This window comes from Cicer arietinum, chromosome 3 (assembly GCF_000331145.2).
Source record: "Cicer arietinum cultivar CDC Frontier isolate Library 1 chromosome 3, Cicar.CDCFrontier_v2.0, whole genome shotgun sequence".
NCBI classification, from domain to species: Eukaryota; Viridiplantae; Streptophyta; class Magnoliopsida; order Fabales; family Fabaceae; genus Cicer; species Cicer arietinum.
Window position 1 is genome coordinate 39,580,546 of NC_021162.2, and position 24,856 is coordinate 39,605,401.

The 24,856-nt window shown below is 27.7% G+C and overlaps 2 protein-coding genes across 2 annotated transcripts; both read left to right on the forward strand.

Moving 5' to 3' along the window:
* Positions 1 to 2,522: 2,522 nt before the first annotated feature.
* On the forward strand, positions 2,523 to 3,977 carry LOC105851525 (uncharacterized). Its single transcript, XM_027336036.2, has 5 exons — positions 2,523 to 2,684; positions 2,781 to 3,192; positions 3,281 to 3,525; positions 3,603 to 3,809; positions 3,884 to 3,977. The coding sequence occupies exons 1-2, from the start codon at positions 2,553 to 2,555 to the stop codon at positions 3,084 to 3,086; spliced, it is 438 nt and encodes a 145-aa protein (XP_027191837.1). The 5' UTR covers positions 2,523 to 2,552; the 3' UTR covers positions 3,087 to 3,192; positions 3,281 to 3,525; positions 3,603 to 3,809; positions 3,884 to 3,977.
* A 71-nt stretch (positions 3,978 to 4,048) lies between these two features.
* LOC113788019 (uncharacterized) lies at positions 4,049 to 4,632 on the forward strand. Its single transcript, XM_027337296.2, has 2 exons — positions 4,049 to 4,145; positions 4,304 to 4,632. Exons 1-2 carry the CDS (start codon positions 4,080 to 4,082, stop codon positions 4,613 to 4,615), a joined length of 378 nt encoding a protein of 125 aa, XP_027193097.2. The 5' UTR covers positions 4,049 to 4,079; the 3' UTR covers positions 4,616 to 4,632.
* The last annotated feature ends 20,224 nt before the right edge of the window (positions 4,633 to 24,856 follow it).

Below are 24,856 nucleotides of genomic sequence, written 5' to 3' on the forward strand. Positions count from 1 at the left end.
AAGTTACAATTGATTTGTTTGAAGTAAAGAAGTTGATTTGTTTGCATTTAAAACTAGTTTTCAGATTGGTTTGTTGATGATTGGTTTATTGATTGAATTAGTTTCCAGTAACAGTGCTTCTTTCAGCCTGCTCCGGTGACGGCGCTGCTTTCAGCCTCTCTCTGGTGACGGTGTAGCGTAACACTTCTCCATCGACGGCGCAACATAACACAATAGGTTAGATAATTTTATTATGTAAAAGCTAATAGAGTTATATAGAGATATACATGTCGTATTTAATCTGCACGTGTTAAATGCGCAAGGCTATTTATGCCATGCTGGCAGCTTCTGTTATAGTCAGTTATGCCATGCCGGCGTTGGTAGTTAAAGCTCTACCTTCATCATCTTGTATATATACTTACCTCTATAAATAGTCAGAATGATTTCTATATCATTTTCCTCTCATGATTATCTTCTATTCCCTAGTTCATGTTATTGTTTGATCAAGTTCCTTCATGAAAAACTCAAAACACCACTTTATTTCTCATTATAATGAAATAAAATTTCAAACTGCCTTGTTTTGCATAGTGTTATCAAAATTCAGCAGGGACAATTTTTTTCTTCCTTTTTTTGTACTAAAGATGTTTGAGTGATATGTTCTACACTTCACTTGCTAAATTCTGCACTTTCAGTTCTAACATTTGTGTGCATTTAATGGATAAACTGAAGCAAATAACATATGTTAATGATTGGTTTGTTTGCTTTTAAAAATAATTTCTAGTTTGATTTGTTTGTCGAGTACTATATACCTGGTCTAGTTCTATATTTATCAACTACTATTTTCTATGCGTATGAGGTTGTTATGTTTTGTTCTCTTATGCCTAGTAAATCTATTCTGTTTAAGGTCAATCTTTTTTTTGTTCTAAGTTGAATTCTGTTCTTTCTGTGTCAAAGTAACATATGTTAATCTTCTTTATAGAAATGGATAAATCATGGATTAAGAAGCCACACACATCGGATGAATATGATCAAGGGATAAAGGAATTTATTAATTTTGCCTTTCGAGATGAATTAGAAAATGGCGAAATAATATGTCCTTGTAAATGTTGTGGTTTCAAAAAACTGCAGAGTAGAAGTGTAATGTATGATCACTTAAAGTACAAACCATTTCCAAAGGGATACACCCTTTGGGTACATCACGGAGAGTCCATAGGAGAAACTAGTACTATCTCACCTATTAGTATTTCTAATATAGTTCAAGCCACAGTTGTCGTTGATGATCAAATGCAGAACATGATTAACAATGCTTTTGGAGTCGAAGATCATGCAAATGAAGTACCCATTGAATCAAATGCAGAGAAGGAGAAAAATGCAAGTCAACAAAGTTATGAAGAGGCCAAAGAGTACTATGAATTAAGTAGAGAAGGAGAAAAACATTTGTATGAAGGGTGTGTTAAATATTCAAGACTATCTTTTTTGGTAAAGTTGTATCACATCAAATATCCAAGACTAATAAAGCCATAACAATGGTAAGAATGACTACAGATGATGATCCTGAAACTTCAACTTTTAATGATGATTTTGATGACAACAATCATGATATGGATTTATGATCGTTAATAATTCTTGTTTGTTATTTATGACATGGTACTCTTCAATCAATGTTATTTTTTTACTACTTTCTTTTACTGTTGTGTTGTATTTGATGTGCTCATTTTTGTTATTGTGTTCATTTTTGTGTTTAGCTATTTGAAAATCCTATTTGTTTAGCTATTTGCATTAGTCTAACTTGGTTGTCATCAATGTTTGCAATAATATGTCCTTGTAAACGTTGTGGTTTCAAAAAACCGCAGAGTAGAAGTGTAATGTATGATCACTTAAAGTGCAAACCATTTCCAAAGGGATACACCATTTGGGTACATCACGGAGAGTCCATAGGAGAAACTAGTACTATCTCACCTATTAGTATTTCTAATATAGTTCAAGCCACAGTTGTCGTTGATGATCAAATGCAGAACATGATTAACAATGCTTTTGGAGTCGAAGATCATGCAAATGAAGTACCCATTGAATCAAATGCAGAGAAGGAGAAAAATGCAAGTCAACAAAGTTATGAAGAGGCCAAAGAGTACTATGAATTAAGTAGAGAAGGAGAAAAACATTTGTATGAAGGGTGTGTTAAATATTCAAGACTATCTTTTTTGGTAAAGTTGTATCACATCAAATATCCAAGACTAATAAAGCCATAACAATGGTAAGAATGACTACAGATGATGATCCTGAAACTTCAACTTTTAATGATGATTTTGATGACAACAATCATGATATGGATTTATGATCGTTAATAATTCTTGTTTGTTATTTATGACATGGTACTCTTCAATCAATGTTATTTTTTTACTACTTTCTTTTACTGTTGTGTTGTATTTGATGTGCTCATTTTTGTTATTGTGTTCATTTTTGTGTTTAGCTATTTGAAAATCCTATTTGTTTAGCTATTTGCATTAGTCTAACTTGGTTGTCATCAATGTTTGCAATGTAAGTGTGTTTGGAGTCTCAATCTTGTGAACAAAATGGAATCATCATATGAGGATATTCGACGTAAAACAATGGAAGAGAATAAAAAAAGGATGGAGGCTCTCAATCTAACTCATCTCTCTCAATCCCTTCACAAATCTTCTTCCACCATTTCAAAAACCTCACCGGTTAGTAATAACTAAAAATACTAAAATTACAAAATGTTTCTTATTTGTATTATATGTTGATTTTTATTTATTTACATTAATAATAAATGATTGTAGCATTTCACGAAGGGTCGATCGAGGCTTATACTACCAGGAGATCTTGAAGTAACCAAAATGAAGCACTTGCGGAGACATGGTTTACAACCAACGTTCCAAGTGATAGAACCACTACCATCTCCGATAAAAACACCACCAACTGCAGTGCAACTGACAAATCCACCACCTTCTCAAGCGACAACATCGCTAGTTGTGCAAACGATAGAACCACATCTTTCTCCGGTGACAACAACACCAACTACTATGCAAGCGGCAGAAGCAACACCTTCCCAAGTGACAACACCAAGATCAGTGCAAGAGATATAAACAACACATTTCCAAGAGACATCCTCTCACTCTGAAGATGTGGTAGAAGATGAGCCAGAAATTTCTCAAAAAAGGAATTTTACATTTTGGGATGTAGAAGTCATTAGTATGTTATCTAATGTCTAATTATATTTATAAAATTTAATTGTTTTACATGATTGCAATATGACATATTTCATTGACTTATGTGTTAGATGAGGCGGGACATATTTCAAAGACACACTTAAGGGTATCAGACGTGCTTGAAGCTCCTCCTAATGTTAGCAGAATAATAACTAGATGGAATTCAAATGGGCAACCGGTAGGATCAGCTGCTGGTTTGTTAGGCGGTTTTTTGGGTGAAATTGCAAGGAAGTTTAAGGATTTTCCTATAATGTACGACAATTGGAAACTAGTTCCATCGACAAGAAAAAATGAAATTTTTAAGGATAAAATACAGGTATCAATTATAAACAACTGAATATTCTTTATTGTTTTGATTGTAAACTAACTTTTTTTTTTTTATGATTATGCTAGTCAAAATTTGTTGTCGATGATAAAGACAACAAAAAATATATCCTTTCAAGCCTTGGAAAGAAATGGCGAGATGCACGATGTAGGTTGTTTAAGAAATTTTATAAGTGGGACATTTCTTTGGAGGAAAATCTACAAAATTATCCACGTTCTATTAATGAAGACCATTGAACTATTTTTGTCCAATACAGGCGTAAGACAGATACAATGGTAACTATTCTTTTGTTGCGTTGTCATTTGTTTTCTATTGTTTAGTTTTTTTATGTCATTTGTTATCATTGCAGGAGAAGGCTGATAAAAATGCTGCAAATAGAGAAAAGCTAACGATCCTTCATACATTAGGCTCTAAGACGCTTGCAAGGAAGAGGGATGAGTTGGTAGGATTTGTTCAATCTACTATTGATTGCATACTTAATTGAGCATGTACTTATTACATGTGTTTAGGAATTGAGAGATGGTCAAAAATACAGTAGGGGTGAAATGTATTCAATTTGTCATAAAAAGTCTGATGGGTCATTTGTCAACGACGAAGCCAAGGAAAAATATGTAAGTGTAAATAATAGAAGTGTTATGTAATTGTAACTATTTGTTATTGACCACCTTATAAATCAAAGATGCAACTGTTAGTTTTGGTAATAGTGAGTTGCAAAGTTAGATATTTCTGTTACAGAGAGGAATTTAGTTTGCTTTATCTGTTTGCGCAGGAACAATTGCAAGCTGAAATTGGGAAGACTCCTTCTCCAAATGAAGCATTTGTTAATGTGTTTGGAAAAGAACATCCTGGATATATTCGTTGTATGGGACTTGGAATAACATTGTCACAAATTACTACATCTACTTCTCACTCGGTAAGATCAATGTCTTCCTTTGAAGCTAATGAAAAGATAGAGAAAATGCAAGCTGAAATTGATAGGCTTAAGAAAAGGGATTCTGAAGTTGATATGTTGAAGGAGCAAATTGCTTTCTTGATGCAAATGCAAAATTCTAGAGACAAACAGGTAAAATTGTTTTCATAGCAAACATATTTAAAAATCTTGTGAGAACTGTTTGTCTTTGATTAAAAATATCAATTGTGTAAAGATTTCTTATAGCTATAAGAGAAATTTAGTTAATTAGTTTTGACAATATTTATCAATATTCATTGAGGTTAATATATACTTTTTTTTTCTTCAGGCAATGGACATAGAATTGCCAATAGATGGTAGACGTTCATCTGAGTCCAGCCACTAACTTGATGATCGTGGAACAACATCATTAGGGACTAACTAGATATTTGGATGAACTTCTAAGTTTGATGGAGTTGTTTTGTATTGTTAGCTACTCCACTAATGTTTTGAATATTTAAGCTACTTTATTTATTGTTTTAGTTAACTTCAATGTATGAATTGGTGTTATTTCTTTTGAAAAAATTATATAAATTGGATTTAGGTACAATAGTTATTAATTATGTATTTAAATTATGTGGATGGTATTTATTAATATTTTTTATTTTAATTGATTAAAAATAGGAAAAAAATTGTATCATATTTTTTTATTTTAAATTATTAGGTTTGCGACGGTTCAAACTACCTCAAAGTAAATATAGTGACGGTTGATAACTGTCGTAATTGTGCAGAAATAAATAAATTTGAGTTTGTTTTAGCGACGGTTGTAACTGTCGCAAAATGTATTTAGAGGCGGTTGGGAACCGTCGCAAACTTTGGCGACGGTTGGAACGACGGTTTTGTGAACCGTCACAAACTGGCCTCGTGACGCACGAATCTGCGACAATTGCAGAACCATCGCAAATATCAAACTGCAGCGATTACAACCGCCGCAAACCCTTTTTTTAACCGCCGCAAAACGTTTTTCTTCTTGTAGTGATTAATCAGTTCAACTTCATATACTCACCACAAAAAGTTACTCTAATCAAGAGACTACAAAAGATTAAGATTTTCCAAGTTACCCCACTAGCTAGAGCCTAAAACTTCCCTAAATTGCCCCTAATTCTTCTCCCCCATTAGGCATAAAAAAAATGGTGGATCCAAAGAAAAGACTCCCTTCATTTGGAAGGAGAAGAGTCTTCTATGGATGAAAAAATAGATGGACGGGGAAGATAATCTTTTATGGAAATCTTTTTTTTTAGGAGTTTTAGTTATAAAAGGAAGATTTGGAAGTAGATTCGTTATGATTCAATCAACCAACCGAGCGTTTTGAGTAGCATAATTATATAGAGCATTAAGAATGATGGTGTTGCATTCAAACAATTTCTTCATATCCTTCCTTGTTTTTCTCACTTCCCTATCTAGCTTGGTATGCTTAGGATGAGGAACATCCTCATCCTGCACTTTTTCTTTTCTACAAGAAGTGGCTTTCTCTTTTTCAAAACCACAAGCTTCTTTAATAGTGGAAGTATCAAAGGATTCAAAAGTTGCAGATACATTTGGTATAGGGTTTGAGACAAGAAAAATTGTTTCTGGCGGTGGTGGAGGAATATATGAATCATATATAAGACCACGAGAAACCATGAAACAACTTATAGCTTCAGATCTAAGGGTTGAGGTATGGCTTATTTTTTGTGAGTAAAATATTAGTGAGATATTTGAAGCCAAATTTGCACCTTGTTGAATAAGATCAATAGTGTGAGTTTCTCCAGATGGACATTAAAGTCCATGAGTGGGATAGTGGTTGTAGATGGTTCATCTAAATGAATAGTGAAAGCTTCATGATGCATTGGAGTATCCTCACTGTAAGCTACTCCTTGATATCAAAATCCATAATCAAATTTGAGTGTTGAGTTGTATCAAGTTGAGTTTTAGTATGAACTTCTTCGGCAGCAACATTCTCATCCATGTGAGTACCATGATGATGTTCATTCCGTTGAGAAGTTTCAAAATAATCACGGTGTGTTCTACATTTTACATCCATATAAGCATCATTAACTTGCTTATCATGTAGAGTGTTTTCACCTTCTTTCTCAATCTAAGTAACTTCAACTTCTTTTTCCAACTAAGTGACTTCAACTTCCTTAACTTCAACAACTTTTTTCAATTTCCTCAACTTTTTGAACTAGCTCATTTTCCTTATGAGCTTGCTCATCTTCAACATGTTTTTATTTTTCTTGATCATCAAGAACAATTTGATTCTTAACAAAAGTATCCTTAATCAATTTGATTCTTTTTCTTTCCATGATCGTGAATGATGAGGATGATGATGAGTGTCATAAAGGAATGGGAGTTTAGATAATGAGATGGAGAGGTTAAGAGTTAACGTGGAAAGTTCAAAAACTTACATTTGTTAAATATAATCGTTGAGAAAGATCAAAGGAAAACAGAATGTCCATTGGTTAATATCTAACGGATACAAATTTTAACTCCTAACTAAGAGAGAGTGGTGTTGCACTTGGAGTGGTGTCACTTAATACTCACATGTTCTTAATCTCCTTGAGTGAGGTCGTGTGAGATGAAGATGTTTATTGTCCTTCAAAGGGATAAAATAAATTTGATATCATCATTAACACAATAAAAATTAAATAGCATTTTTTAGGATGCCTAGTTTTTCCTTAATGAAATTAAATCTATCTTTAACTTTTGATTTGGTGAATATATCAGCTAATTGATTTTTAGTATCAATAAAAATCAATTCAATATCCTTTTTATATGTATAAAATGATGCTTGATTTCTATATGCTTTTATCTTTAAAGTGGAATACGATTTTTAGACAAGTTTATAGAACTTGTATTGTCACATAATATTGGTATATTTGTGTACCTTAGTGAACAATCCTCCAATTGAATTTTTACCTATAAAATTTAAGAACAACAATTTGTTGCAGAAGCACACTCAACCTCAGTAGTTGATAAAACAATTGTATTTTGCTTTATTCATGACTAATTTATGATAACTTCTCCAATAAATTGACAAGCTCCACTAGTATTTTTTTTTTTCAATTTTGTCTCGAGCATAGTCAGCCTGACAATATGCTACAAAATCAAAATGAGAACATTTGCTACACCAAAGGCCAAGATTAGGAGTACCAACTAAATATCTAAAAATTCTTTTCATCGTAGTATGATGAGATTCTTTTGGAGCTAATTAAAATCTAGCACATAATTATATTGCAAAGATTATATCAGGTCTACTTGTTATTAAATATTGTAATTATTCAATCATTTCTCTATATTCTTTTTCAGATACAGACTTTTGATTTTCATCTTTATCTTAACTTGATGATGGATGCATGAGAGTTGCCATATATTTTGCTTCATTTATTTTATATTTCTTGAAGAGTTCGTTGGTATATTTTTCTTAAATAATAAAAATATCATCCTTAATGTATTTTATATTAAGACTAATAAAGAATCTAAGCTCCCCTACAAAATATTCATTTTGCATGAGTTTTGAAAAATTCTCACATTCTTTCATTTGTTGTTCCAAAGATGATATCATCAACATAGTCTTGAGCAATTAATCAATCCTTTTTATGATATTTTTTTAGAGGAGTAATGTCAATTTTTCTCTAGAAAAGTGATTCTTGAGAAGGAATGTACTCAACCTATCATACCAAGCTATAGGCGTTTGTTTAAGTCCATATAATGATTTGGCGAGTTTGAAAACATGATTTGGTTTCTTTTCATTTATAAAACCAAGAGGTTGATGCACATAAACTTCCTCATTTAAAAAACCATTTAAAAATGCACTTTTAAGATCCATTTGAAAAAGTTTAATTCATTTACGGCTACCATAAGCAAAAAGGATACAAATGGCTTATAACTTTGCTACTAGGGCAAAAGTCTCATCATAATCAACACCACTTTGTTGATTGTAGCCTTGTGCAATCAATATGGTTTTGTTTCTTATTACCTTTCCATTTTCATTCAGTTTGTTTTTAAACGCCCATCTAGTTCAAATAATTGTTTGACTTTGGGGATTAGGAACTAGATTCTAGACTAGATTCTTATAAATTGAGTAAGTTCTTCCATCATGGTTTCAATCCATGATTGGTCAATGATTGCTTCATCAATTTTTTTTGGCTCAATTTGAGATATCATGGTCATGTTGTTTTCAATTTCATCATCTTTGAATGAAAGTCTTGCTCTAACTTCATTAGTGGTTTTTTCTATGATTTGAGCTTGAGGATGATGCGTTATTGTTCTCCAACTTTTAGGAGGAGTTTGTGAGGAAGGTGGTTGATCATCCTCTTCATCTTCATCTATTCCTGCACTTTAAGATCATAAAATTCATCAAATACCCCATGTATACTTTCTTCAACAACTTGGGTTTTTAAATTGTACACTCTATACCCTTTTGAGGATGTAGAGTATGCAACACCCTAAATTTATTGTTATTATAAATTAGTGATATTTACTTATACATGTGTTTATTGTGGTGCGATCATTTCTTTACGTGATTGTCTTTCTTTGTTTGTCTTTGTAGTTATTTGAATTAAAATCATTGATAATTGATATTAGACCTATTTATTTTATTTAAAAAAAATAATATATATAAGTCTATATTGCTATTATCTTAGGTCTCATATTTTAGTATTATTGTTATCTAGAACTTTATTATTTAAATTTATTCTTATGTAAGTATAAATGTAAAATAACTATATTAATTATTTATAAAATATAATAATAATGATGATGTCGTTCATACATTTAATGCTCCATATAATAGCCTAATAATTTCTATTAATAGCCTAAGTAATAAATTGAATTCACCATAAACGGAATTAATGTACCTAAATTAATTCTGATTTCCTGATATACTATTCTGAAATCTAATTAGAAGTGCCGTCATTTAGCAAAACCATATATATCTCGTACACAATCCTTAGAACACGGTCTCAAAATAAAGAAAAGAAATCCTCGTAGAAACGGCTTAACTTTTATGGATACGGTGCGTATATTTTGTTATCTATACAAATTTTCTGTCACATTATTTTTTTATTAAATCTTCATTTTATGAAATTGACAGAAACTCTATAGATTATGGTAGGATTATTGTCCCTCGTATTAGTCTTCATCCTATCCAACAATTTCTTTTCTTTTGGTATAAAACACTTGGGTATTCAAATTATTATATATTTATTGATATGCAAATTTGAGAGGCTTGAATCAAAATGAGTATTAATTGCATATAATTTCTTTTCATGATTCAGGGTCAGTATACAATCTAGGACTTGACTAATTTATATTAATATTGTGCATAATTTTTCTTATGTTTTTAATTATTATATGATCATGTATATTTTATTTATATGCTTTATAATTATAATCTTATGATACATTAGGAATTATTATATGCAGTCTAAAATTTGTGTTATGTCTAAATACTTTTGTTTATTTTAATTATAATTAATTCAATGTTTTATAGCTTGCAGCAGAGAGTAAGTAAACATTGTTAATTACATTGATATACCATCTATTTTAATATAAAAAATTATGCCTACATGGTAATTGTTCAACGATGTATAAATTTATTTTTCTTTTAAAACAACAACAATAATAATAATAATAATAATAATAATAATTATTATTATTATTATTATTATTATTATTATTATTATTATTATTATTATTACTACTTATATTATCAAATTATAAATTTAAATATTCTAGTATTATATTTTTATAATCCTCTATACAAATTATAGTAATATTGGGTATGTGTTATTTTTATTTTTTTGTAATGATAGAGTTGATATGATCGAAATATATTAATGCTGAGTAGATATTCGACGAGCATTTTATATCTAAAATACTTCATTTTTTATTTAAGTTATAATTAAAAGTTGTTACAATATTCATCCATTTAAATAAATATAAACACTTTTAGTTTCATTACATAGGACTTATTGTTTACCTATGTTAACACCCAAACTATAGATATCTGCCATATTTATTTAAATATGTGATTCTATTTTATTTTAATTAAAATTAGACGTTTGTTTTATGTTGGTATACTAATATGTGTGTTTGATGATATTAAATATATATTTAGTTATATTATAAGTAGCAAATAATTTATTTAATTAATTTTAATAAATAATTTATATATCTATTGGAGCAAGTAATTAATTTGTATTGGTTGTTGCGTTGATTTATTTTCTTTCGTGGACTGTTAAAGACGGTGGTTGGCGAAGACGCAATATATTAAATCAGCGGATCGACTTCGTTGGGAAAAATCTTCAAAGAGATAAGGGGTGAGAGGAGGTTTGATTTTATTAATATAAAATAACGTGGGATGAACAAGAATAGCAAAATTCTCAGATTTTCATTTGGGGCTTACTACGTACGGTCAAGTCTTATTGAGCAATAATAATTAATTAATAATATAGGAATGGTAATGGCGAGGACTAAAATATAATTTAGGAACCTATAGAATTGTCACGAATCTATTTATATCAAGATTGCATGCTATCTGATTGTATGAAATCTTATGTTGATTGTTATTGTATGAAAGAATGTACTTGAGTGTTCTTGTTACTTGATTAAAATTGTGATATTACTTGAATATGCCACCTATTTGATAACTTATTATGTGATTGATGAGACTGGATTGTGTATTGTGAGTAGTGTAAACCAAATATTGAAATTTTATTGTGATTGACTAGTATGCATATATAATGATTAATATTGTGAAGTCAAACTGAAACTTATTGAGTTGTGATGATCGAGTAAGTATGAGATATGTGTGGTAGATTTTGGAGTTAGGATTATTTTGTCATCATATAGGGAGGGTCTGACAAACCTAGTAATTCAGGGAAGTACAACTGAATGAGCCTGGTCATAGAGGGCTACAGTCGAACTGTAAGGTAAAACTGTAAGGTAAGACTGATAGACCTTGGGGGTACCTCTAGTGGGGAATTCCTAAGTGGATTAGTGGGTTATTCCCTAAGCACAAGAGCTACCGTGCAACACAAGAGTACCCCGACCGTCGCGTATATGTGTCTCGGGTTGAGTTGAGGGGATCTATGAGGACTTGGCCATTCATGAATTGTCCATCCACTCTTGTAGTGGTATAGTATCAAGCCTCCTAACCAAGTACTTTAGAGTAGAATGGTATCAAATGATAAAGAAGTATAGAGTATAGGACATGCATAACATTTAACTTTTGTAACTGTTTGATTGTGATTGAATTAGATTAACCTTGGATATTATGTTATTGAATGTTTCTCTTTATTTGTGTTGTTTTGACTACTTGTGTGTTCTCCTCATGTATCTTATAGTGTTATAATTTCAAAACTCACCTCTCGTTGTTTGTGTTTGGCGTTTGCGTTGGACGCAGACAAGTTGCAAGCTACACGTGATGACTAGTACCATCAGAGTGGCAAAAGCCATCTGTCTTGAAGACTTTTTATTATATGTTTTTTTGTTAACGTATTTTAGTTTGGGAATTCCCACTCTAATAGTGACATAGGGTTGGAACTACATTTACATTTATCATTAAACTTAACGTGTGCTTCATAAAGGATTTTATTGACTACTGTTATGATTTCGAGTTGTTAAGTTTGATGGAAGTTTTGGATTAATGTGATATATTCATGATTACGTGATACTCTTTACCTTAAAAAAATGTTTGAAAGTTTATTTATTTATATTTTTGTAAAAATTTCATTATTTTATAAATAAAATTTAAAATAAAAAGTTAATATTAATTTGGGGTTTAGGGTATCAAAGAGTATCCCCAAAATATTCGCTTTTCAGATTTGGAATCAAACTTTTCCAAACTATCTTTGTTGTTGAGAATATAACAATAACATCCAAAAGTATGAAAGTATGCAAGATTTGGTTTTCTATTTTCCATAGTTCATAAGAAGATTTATTTAAAATCTTTCTAATTGAAATATGATTCAAAACATAGCAAGAAGTATTTATGACTTCTGCCCAAAAATATTTTCAACATTTGGTTCTAGCTAGGGCTGTGCATGGTTGATTTTTTTAAAAAACCAAACTATATTCATTTTAAAACCAATATAGGGATTTAGATTTATAACCAAATCCATTATTTGATTTAAAACCGGTTATAAAACCAATTCTAAAATTGGTTATGGTTAAATAACCGGTTTTTAATTAAGCAACCGATTTCGAAAAATTCAATTTTAAAATTATTTTTTATTTTTTTCTTAAAATTTTTTTCGATAAAAACCGATTTATCATTCACAAATTTTTCAATCAAAGTAAAAAATTTTAAGAAAAAAATACAAAAAAAAAAAAATTCTTGAAAAATTATTTTAACCAACTTTTTATTTTTATTTTTTTAAAAATAATTTATAATTCTTTTAATTCGAGAAAAAAAATTTCGAATTTTTCGATAAATTTGTTTAAAACTTTTCTCAACAAATTTTTTGAGAAAAAATTCGATTTATAATTTTTCTGACAAAAAAAAAGTTTTTAAATTTTTTTGAAAAAAATATATTTGAAATTTTTTTTAAAAAAAAAATCTTAAAATTAACAAAATATTGGAGGCCTATGATCCCCCTCCCTTAAACCTACAAAAAATAATGAAATAATGAGTCGGGGATTTAAAAAAATTGACTTAATATTAGAGGCTTTGTAAAAAAAAAATTAATGGAGACTTTGGAGTTTAGAGCTTTTTTGACAACTCTAGTAATAAGTAATTGATTAAATAACGTTAGTAATAAATTGTCGGAAAACGCTGTCGGTGGAAAGTCGGTGGAGTGATGACAAAATCAGGATTGTTTTAGAGTTTTTAAGATTTAGGATTTGTGAGAGTTGAGTGGATAAAAATCAAATCCAAATATAAAACATAACTGGGTATCCAACCAGTTCATAAATAAACCGGATTATAACCATGTGATTTTAACCGGATATTTAAAATGGATTTGGATCCGGTTTTGAATTTGGGTCATATAACTGGATTTTTTGCACAGCGCTAGTTCTAGCCATTTCTCCTTTTTATTGACGAGTGTTTGGACAAGAAAAATTATGAGATATACTATTTTCATCAAAGAATGATTTCAAGGACAAGTTTTTAAATTATCATCCATGATCACTTCTTTCATCATAGAATGATTTTGAAATGTTGCAAAAGAATCATCTTTATGTTTAAGAAATAGAACTCAAGTATATCTTGAGTAATCATCAACAATTACAAAGCCATATAATTTTCCATTAAGACTTGCAGTTTTGACAAGGCCAAATAAATCTAAGTGAAGAAGTTTAAGATAGTTTTTTGTTGAAACATTATTTTTTAAGTGAAAACTACTTTTGACTTGTTTTCCTTTAACTCGTGTTTCACATAGTTTATCCTTGTCAAAATTTATTTTTAGAAGTCCTCTTATTAGATCAAGTTTTGATAATTTTGAAATAGTTTTCATACTTACATGACCAACCATTTTTTTTAATTCCAAATCCATTTGTCTTTTACAAGAGACATAAGATATGATTCGGTTGGTAATTCATCTAAGTATAACACATACTCTTACTAGATCAAGTTTTGATAATTTTGAAATAGTTTTCATACTTACACGACCATCCATTTTTTTTATTCCAAATTCATTTGTCTTTTTCAAGAGACATAAGATAGGATTCAGTTGGTAATTCTTCTAAGTATAACACATACTCTTACTAGATCAAGTTTTGATAATTTTAAAATAGTTTTCATACTTACATGACCACCCATTTTTTTTATTCCAAATCCATTTGTCTTTTTCAAGAGACATAAGATAGGATTCAGTTGGTAGTTCATCTAAGTATAACACATACACATTGTTTTTTTTTTTGGAACCATAGAAGAGTATTTTCTCTAAGGATGTTTATTTTACTTCACATGTTAGGTACACATAGAAGAGTATCACATAGTTGAATGACATTGAGTAAGTTATGTTTCAATCCTTTCACATATTGAGCATCCTCATTCTTAGCAAAATCGTTTTTACCTATTACTCTTTTTCCTTTTATTTGAGTTTATTCATTGTTTTCAAAAGTAACTAATCCACCAGCTTCTTTTCCAAATGAGAGAAAACATTGTCTATCTCAAGTCATATGTCTTGAGCATCCATTGCATCAACACAAAGTAAAATTTTAGGTACCCATAGTGATTTGGGTCCTTAGGGATTAGTTAATTTAGAAAGAAAAAATTATCTTTGTAGCAAGATTTTTGGTTTTTTTCCATTTTGAAAATGTTATCTTCTATCTTTCTCAACATTTTTCTTATGATAGCATTTGATTTCATCATGTCCAGATTTAATGTAACAAGAACAAGGTTTATTAAATTTTTCCGCTTTTTTCTTATGGTAACAATTTGCTTCCAAATGTCCAAAATTTTCACAATATATACATTTAGAAACAAAGAAATTTTTATAAAGTTTTTGTTTCTTGGAAGTCTTAAAACCAATGTCAGCTTTGTAAAATATTCCAACTTGTGATCCAACTATTTTTTGAAAACTTTATATTGATTTAACAAAGTTGGTAAGATCATTTTCTTTAACCTCAACTCTATTTTGCAAAATTTCATTTTCTTTTACTTGAGGAGGTTCAAAAGGATGTTCTTTGATTGTCTTTATTGATAATTTTGTGTTACTCAGATGAGAGTGTTGTAAATCTTGAATAATTTTAAGATATTCATCGTTTTGGACTTGCAGCTTTTTTTTTTTTTAGTTCAAAATATTGTTCTTTTAACAAACCACTTTTTTAAGATAAAATGGTTGAGTCATAAAGAAGACGGTCATACTCATCTTACATATCTTGAGATAAACTACATGATTCATAAATAATTATCTCTTCACCATTTGATCTTGTCATCCCATGTGACATAAACTACATTATTTTGTCATAAAGCACATGTGAGCTTCTTCCTCTTCTTTTATTTATGATTCTTCTAAATTATCCCATATGGCAATCATGGATTTTTTCTTGTATGGAAACTTCTTCTTCATTCTTTTGTGCAAGAGACATTCAATTTTGTAGTATCCCAATTTGTTGCATCCATATTAAGTGACTTGACTTTTGTTTGCTTCCGTCTTTGGATTTTCTTTTTTGTTGTTGTAAATATTTTTGTTTTGATCTTTTTTTGTGAACATCATCTAGATTTTTCTTGAGATGAGAGAAATTTCATCTTCATCCTCTTCTTGGATTATTTCTTCATATGTTTTTAATGATCCAATTTTAACTCCTTATGATCTCTAAATTCAGATATTGCTATAACCATCAGTCTCCAGATTTTTGGAAGATTCTTTAATATTCTTCTAACTCTTTCTTGAGTTGTATATGTTTTTCCAAGAGATCTCATTTAATTTCAATGGTTATTATAATTGCAAACATGTCACCAATAGTTTCATCTTCGTTTATTTCAAACATATTAAATTTTCTAACACCAATATCAATTCTTGTATCTTTAACATGATTGGTTCCTTCATGATGAGTTTGAAGAGAATCTCATAATTCTTTAGCAGATGTACATTCAACATTCTCTGCTCAGTGCACATAATGGAAATAGTTAAGCTTTTGAGTTTAGAGGTACCTTTTCCTTGTTATCAGATGTCCATGAAGTTTTTGTTTTATTATTGATGCAGGATCACATTCTCATATGTTCGAGGTACATAATTTCCATTTTCAACTATGCTACACATATCATCTACACTATAAACAAATATCTTGCATCAAAGCATATAGTACATGTGGCATCATTATAGGTTATGGATCATTAATTGTGTTTTAATTATTTAAAATCATTTCGAATAATTATTTTATGCATGTTAATTAACAGTATTATTGAAAATAATAAAACTATTTAATCGTAATATAATTTTCTGAAGGAAAGAAGAAAATGTCTTAATGTAGTAAAAAAAACCTTTTAATATTTTTGCCTTAATAAGAAAACGCTTTTAAAAGCGTTTATTAAGAAAACTAATATGAATTTTTCCCACCTATTTGACTTTGTGCACAACCATTTTTTATACCAAAACAAATGAAGTATATTAAGTATATATATGAAATATAATCAGAATATGTTCTAAATACCTAATACATTCATAATGGAAATGCTTAAAAGCTTTTTTTTTTTTTTTTTTTATGTTTATATATAGTACTCAAAGTCATTTCCATAATTTTCATATCATTTTTGAGATACTTAAAAGCATCTGATGGTTGTATGACGGTGATTTCTGTTCAACAAATTAAAAGAAAGATGATCTAGAGTCAGCATATCCTTTAATTTAGTTCAATAAATCCACGTATGTCTTTTGTTATAGACATAAACTACTAAAAAATCTATTATTATGTTACTTAATATATTGCTTTTAAAGTTGACTTGCACATATTATTTTATTTTATATTTATCTTTTTCTTATTAGTATTTTTTTAACATGAGTATTTTTTATATTTATCTTTAATAGGTAATATTTATATAATATTATTATATAGTTTGGGATATACCTTCGAATTTCATTAAAAAAATTATATTATTTTACGATTTATGTTTGAAGTCTTAGCCCAACGTAAGAATTTAATCTTAATTAATAAATAAATAAAACTATCTTCGTCAACGTTTAAAGAAAAGTATATTATTATTAATAAAAAAAATATAAAGTAAATTATGAAATTTTAGTTACATATTTTAAAACAAATAAATAACAAGTCTATAATCATACTTTGAATGCTAAATCAGCAGTTTTAAAAAATAATTAAATGAAATTGATTGTCATTTTTATAGGATAACAGTTTTTTTGCTAATTAATTTTAAATAATTTTTTAATACAATTCTTATAACTAAAATACTGCATAGACCCTTTAGTTCAAAAATACAATTTCTAATTTATAAATTAATATTTATAATATTACGATCTTTAAAAAATATTATTAATATATTTTAAAATATCACCACTCTATGTTTGACATGTCAACTTTTTAATAATAGAAGAGTTTACCATTATAACTTTAAGTAATAGAGTTCAAATTCTGTATAAAATTTACATTATAATTTTAAAAAACAAAATAAAATTATAAAATAATTATTAACGTCACTGTTATTAATAATAATATCAATTCTTCAATTTTTATTTTAACAAATGGATAACATGATAATCAAAACATCTAAGCATGCTTATTCTAATCCATGAGAATCAAAACATCTAAGCATGTTAAAAGAATAACATTAAAAATTATCTGATTGCTAATCACCTACAGTCCTTTTTCTTTACATCATTTTTTGATGGCTTTTCTAGGTTACTTTTAAAGATTTGTGAGTAATTTATCTATCTACCAAAGAAAATTGACCACATAACAAAATTCGTGGGTGAAATAAATATTAAATTAGGGGCACCACTTACATTAACTAAATTAAATATGTAGAGTGAGGTGATTTTTGAGAAAATTTTGGATTCAAAAGAGTTGCATTAGAGTAAAATATTAGTGAATTTCTTAAAAAAGATGTGGTATTGATATACTCTATAGAATTTTTATTATACAAATATATTTGTATTATTATTAATATTATTATTATTATTATTATTATTATTATTATTATTATTATTTTAATTGTCATATTTATATATATTTCAAAAATGAAATTAATTATAGAGTCTAGTACAATTCAAATTTCAAAAATAAATATCTTATTTTCAGAATTGATCTTATTTTAAGTGTATTGGTTATTAAATGTACGTACATATTCCAACAAACATTTAAAGCTGTATTCACTTATGCAAGTCTAACCATGTCCATGGACTCAATTCAATTCAAATTTAAATCTATTTATGTTTCAAATCATATAAAAATATTAATTTTGAAAAATTGAAACTTCAACACGGCAGTAAATGTGTATCAACATATGAACATGTAACTACACAAAGCAATCATTTTTTTTTACTCATGCAAACATAAATATAGATTTTGTTATTTTTAAAATCATCAATAACATCTTCAATTTTAAAATAATGATTGAAAATTAAAAATAAATTAAATCGTTAAATATGTTTTTAGTCCTTCTAAAATTTCAACATTTCAATTTTAGTCACTATAAAATAACAATACAACTTTAAATCTCTGCAAACATTATCGGCAGATAATTTTAGTCCATATTGAAACGAAATATGTTTAATTGTCCTTCAACTTTAAATTTTTTAAATGATTTTTTGTAAGCATATTTAGAATATTATATAAAAAAATTCCTTCAAAATTTATAATTTTTTAAGCTCTGATGATTTAAATATAAATTTTGTAAATGTAAAAAAATCAAGATAAAAGTAACAAAAAATATAGAGTTAGAAATTAGATTTTTAGCCCATTTTTTATCGAGGAATTCTTTATATTGTTGTAAATATACTTAAAAAAAATTCATTTAAAAATTTATGTTCCCATAACAATAAAGACTAAAATTTCATGCATAATATTTTTTTTAGGAACTAAAATTGCATGCTGGATAATTTTGTATAGACTAAAAATTGCATTTTTATTCTATAGAAACTAAATTTAAACAGTTGAAATTTTATAGATAATAAAAACATATTTAACCCATATATATATATATATATATATATATATATATATATATATATATATATATATTAAATTAACCCATATATATATTAAATTAGTTAGAAAAAACATATATATATATATATATTATTTAAAAAAAATAAAAATGTTTAAATACATAATTACGGGTTGTTTTGTCAACTATTTGTTATAAGTTTTTAAATTAGTGTATGAATTTAATTTTTATGTAAAGAATTTTCACACCGTAAATTAATGATGACCCTTATATCATTAATAATGTTTGACTTTTAAGACAATTATATTTAAAGTCCTTCGCATGATTGATATGATTTACCGACTGTGTAATTTTTTTACACTAACAATACATAAAAATTAAACTCTTAATATATATGTTATAAGTCCAACTATTAATATCATAAATAAAGTATATATCTTTTTTATTTTATACGATTTACTTAATTTTTTCAGAATTAATATACTATTTATAGATATTTGCTGTAGTTAAAAAAAAATTGTAATCTCTTTTAACACAATATTACGAACAAAAACAACACAAGTTTAAATTCATAATTAGGGTTTTTATACTTCTCAATTTTAAGAGTTTCTATATCATAACATAGAAAGTTAAGCCCGTTTAATACAAATAAAAAATATATTTTAACTACAATACTTATATCATTTGATGAAATTTATGTTTTTTAACAATGAATATACTAATTTTAAAGATTAGATTGAATTAGAAAAAAGAATAGTAAATTTTAATAAATTATCAAATAAAATATCAGTATATTATATTCGTAATTAGGTTTTGCTTTTACTTCTTTCTTGAGATGAGAGTTTTTATGTAAATACATAGTCCTTAAGTCAATATTTAATAATATCATTTTTTTAAAATTTTATTTACTTAAAATATGATCTTACGATTTATACACGTTTTTTAAATATTAGATTGATTTAATAAATAAATACTATTTTTTTTGTAGATTACTAAAAAAAACAAGCCTTTAAATCAATAGTTAGGGATTTTATTTGATTTTGTTAAACGATGTAATATAGATATTCCGTTTTTTAATTTTACACAATTTACTAATCATAATTTCAATTAATATACTATTTTTAAAAACTATATTTAGAAAAATAATTAAAAAGTAACTTTTTGGAAATTATAAAATAAATTATCAAAATTCTACATTAATATTTTGAATTTGTTGTACTTTTTTTTTAATATCATTATATATACATATAAGCCAAATTTTTATATAAACTATTTATTTCATTTGACGGGATTCAACTTTTGTGTTACAATCTATTTACTATTTGAAAATATTATATTGGTTAACAAAGTTTTTTTTACTATGAAATTAGAAAATTATGTCCAATTATTAATATCATAAATGGTTTATATATTTTATATGTAACTCTTAACGGTTATCTATATATGTTATTATATCAAAAATACATTTGTTGTCTCTCTTTTTCAAAAAAAATATATCATAGATTTCTCTCTTATTCTTTACCTATGAGATGAATGATCTATGACTATTTTTTGGATGATCCGACTTTATTAGTGGACTTATTTATTTTATTTTAAAAAATTTTGAATTTGTATTGTATAAATATATTCTACGAGTTTGAACCAATGAAAATATCATTTCTTTTAGTAAAACCTACTTATTAAAAAAAAAAAAAAAAAGGCTAAATACCACTTGGAATCCTTTAACTTAATTACAGTTAACGTTTTAGTCCTTTATCTTTTTTTTCCGATTTGGTCATTTATTTTAATTTTAAGTGACAATTTGATCTTTTATGTTTTAAAACGTCAACAATGTTATCTTTTTTTTTTTACAAAAATTCAAAAATTTATCAAAATTTTCAAACAAAACCTATTAAATTAATTATATTTTGTAATATAAAACAAATTTAATCAAATTTGTAATTCAAATCTTCAAAAAAACTCATATTTGTCATTCTTTATTTGATGTTGTTGGAGATGAAAATATGAGTCTATTTAAAGATTTAATTTATGAATTTGATGAAATTACATTATATTGATGATGATAATTAGTTTTATGAGTTTTGTTTGAAACTTTTTTATGAGTTTTTTGAATTTTTGCAAAAAATAAGGATAATATTGTTGACATTTTAAAACATAAAATATCAAATTGTGGCTTAAAATTAAAATAAAGGACCAAATCGGAAAAAAAAAAAAAAAAGATAATTAAATGACTAAAACGTTAACTGAAATTACACTAAAGGTATAAATTACTTTAAGATATATTTAAATATTTGTGATAAACAAAAAAAAATCATCTTAACCAAGTCATTACCCGTGTTTGGCACGGACTCTGTACTAGTTATCGTGAGAAACTAGAAACAATTTCATCAAAGAATTGTGGTCTGTTTGCAGATTCTCATTCTGATATAAACTTAGTAATTTTTTGCATCACTTCTTCTTGGATTTTTTTCCTCTTAAACTTTTAAGTGTTCAAACCTTTTAGAGGTAGATTTCGGTGCAAATTAAAGTGAATATAATTGTCACAAGAAATATGGTTTGAATTGTAACCTCTTTTTTATCTTCACTTTTAAAAAATAATTCCAAGATAGACATGGAAATATATGATTAGTATAATAAATCTACTCGTGTTAGAGGAAGTTCAATAACATGATTTAATCTCACGGTGAAATAATGAAATATTAAAAACATAAGAATAAAAAAATCACACACAAAATATACATGTTCACCTAAAGTGAGTTAATCCAGTCCTCACAACCTGTGATCTTTTCACTAATATGTTGAACAACATCTCAACTTAATCTTATTCTTTTAGTCACACTTGATTATACACTTGTATTTTCTTAGCCTTAATAGACTTACGCAAATCACTCAAGTTTTCTCTCAATTAGACTAACTTGATGATGCATGCAACAAAACACTCAATTTTTGTCTAAACTAGACAAACTTGACGATTCTTATAACAAGATGATAATGATGATTTGTTTGGATCTGATCACAATACTAATTATATAGGTTGAATTAAGAACAAACTCAAATGTTTGATCCTAAAATCTATGACAAAGAACAGTAGTGTGTTTCTTGCTAATTGAAGATAACTTTGATAGCTTAGCACTTAAGAAAGTGGGATATGGTTTATTATAGTCTATTGAAGATTGTAGCTTAAAGCAATTTCTATTTATAGACTTGGGAAAACTCCTTGTTTCTATAAAGGACATATGTCCCAAGATGTTTGAGTAAGTTGCTTGAATATCCATTACAATCTGGTTAAACGTATTCTTCATTCTAGATAATCGTCATTATATATAAAAATGTTTACGACCATCCTATTCTTGTATTGAGACATCCTCATCAATATGAAGATATCCTTTTTATGTATGAACATGATAGATAAGTTTGGCCATTCTTTTGACAACTTGTGATAGCTTGTAATGAGATGTAAAGTAGGATGTATGAACTTGCAATGAGCTATTCATTCTACATGCAGTATAGAACTATCTCTTCTCATTTTCCTCATGTTTGAATGTTCTCAACTTGAAAATGCTTCATGAACATGCATAAGTATAATAGAGAGACATGACCAAATTGTCATAATGTTAGGATTTGTCTTTGCACACATGAACAATATCAGTTTGTCTTTTCACAAGATTCCTTTATTCTTTGTGTTATATGAGAAAGTTCTTCCTAAACTATGTCCCGCATTCTTTCTGTTTGAACAATAAAGGCAATATTCATTTTTCCATTTATGTGTAACCGTCATCAACGAATATCCTATGATCTTTAATTAGTGAGACTGATGATGTACACTTTTAGTTTTGAGGATGACGAATGAGCTTGTATATGAGCATGTTTCAAAAACTTGTTTAAGCTTTATTAAAAATATGTCTTATGATTAATACACTCAAGAGCACATATTTGTATCACTTAATAAAATCATAATTAAATAGATCTTTGTCTAATTAAAGTTTTTATTATTATTTAAATATCTAATTAAGAGATTTTGCCTCAACACATGTAATTAATTAAACATTTAATTGATTATCCAATTAGAAGTCTAATTAGTCTTCTTACTTAATTGGTAAATAGCTAATATAATTGAACAAAATATTTTTTTTCTTGCCTAATAATATTTGGAGTATAATAATTAATTTAAATATTTCAACACTTGCATGAATTAATGATGAAAAATATAGATGAAAGTGTTCTTGATAAGAATGATGGAGCAATCCAATATTTAAAGAACATGAGGCCGTTAGTGAAAGTACGATGCATTCTAACTTAAATAACTTATTTGTCTGTCAAAAAATGATTATGTGGGTCGTATGAATCGATTTTGAGTCTTGTGAATGGATTCATAAGTTTCTTTAAAGTCTTGTATTTCATCTTGTAGTAGTGTGAATCGATTCACAAAAACTCTTGAAAGTTGTGTGAGTTGAATCACATGTCTAGTGAGTCAATTCATTTGTCACAAACATTTTAGAATGATTTTAGGACCTTTCTAAATTAATTTACAAGCGCATATGAGTTGATTTATGAACTTAAAAGTCACTTAGAAAAAGTTTTTACTATAATGATGTTCTAACATGTTTCTATCATGCAACTAATGTTATGCATGATAAAATGAGATTTTCAAAATATTTTTTGATTCATGACATTTGTGGATATTGAGAATCGGAGAATCAACACAGACTCACAAAATGATCTAAATAAACTTAGTTTTGACATACATTCAAAATAATAAATCTATGCTAGATAAACTTTCATTTACACATATGTAAATGGAAAAGCTATCACTTCAAATGTTGATAGATTATGACAAGAATTGCATAATAAAATGTCAATGGGAATGTTGACATGATCTTCAAAGGGAATTTTGACACACTATAATTAAAAACAGATTCAAGTTTTCCAGATTTGGATCCAAGGTCCACACACAGATTGAATTCAGTTTTGCGATGATCCTTGTAATTGAAAGAGAAGATAAGTGAAAAAAAGAAATGGCGTCTTGAATTTCATTTTCATTGGAAGTAACCTACGAAACTCTTGGTTGGTTCACTTTTATTGCTTGGTCTATCAGTTTCTACCCTCAAGTCATCTTAAATTTTAGAAGGAAGAGGTTCCTTTCTTTCCTTCCACTATTCTCCCTTCTTTATCCATCATCCATCAAATCCATCCAACTAATAATCCATCAAATCCTTCCACCACATAATTATATTAAAAATTTTAACAGATTGAGTTCAATATATGCATTTAAAATTTTAGCTGGATCCAATTCATTCAACCTTCTTTTAAAATCTCATAGATCACATAAATTTTTATTTGGGTTTGACTACTCCAAATTGACTAACACCAACTATTGATGATCAAATGAATGGTTGATATCATGTACACATGCATGATCAATCATCCATTCACTAACTTTATAAACTTATTATTTTAGAGGAGTCGCATTCTTTTAATTTAGATTTAATTGCAGTTTTGATCGTCTATTTTAGTTGAATCGCAAAAGTAGTCCCTTATTTTATTTCTCTCCAGTTTTGGTCCCCAAACAGAATTTTTGTCCAAAATTTGATGAAGTTTCATTTATTCAAGTCACACCATACAATTTATAATCATAGTTTTCAGGAACAATTGTTGCACCACAAGATTTTGAGGCATTGTGTGACTTAAATAAAAGCAAAATAAATGAAACTTCATCAAGTTTTGGATCAAAATTTTGTTTGGAGGACAAAAACTCGAGAGAAATAAAATGGAGGGACTACTTTTGCGATTCAGCTAAAATAGGGGGACCAAAACTGCAA

Coding starts and splice junctions, on each gene's coding strand:
- LOC105851525 (XM_027336036.2), top strand. CDS start 2,553: ATGGAATCATCATATGAGGATATTCGACGTAAAACAATGGAAGAGAAT. Junction 2,685..2,780: donor CCATTTCAAAAACCTCACCG/GTTAGTAATAAC, acceptor AAATGATTGTAG/CATTTCACGAAGGGTCGATC.
- LOC113788019 (XM_027337296.2), top strand. CDS start 4,080: ATGTATTCAATTTGTCATAAAAAGTCTGATGGGTCATTTGTCAACGAC. Junction 4,146..4,303: donor ACGAAGCCAAGGAAAAATAT/GTAAGTGTAAAT, acceptor CTGTTTGCGCAG/GAACAATTGCAAGCTGAAAT.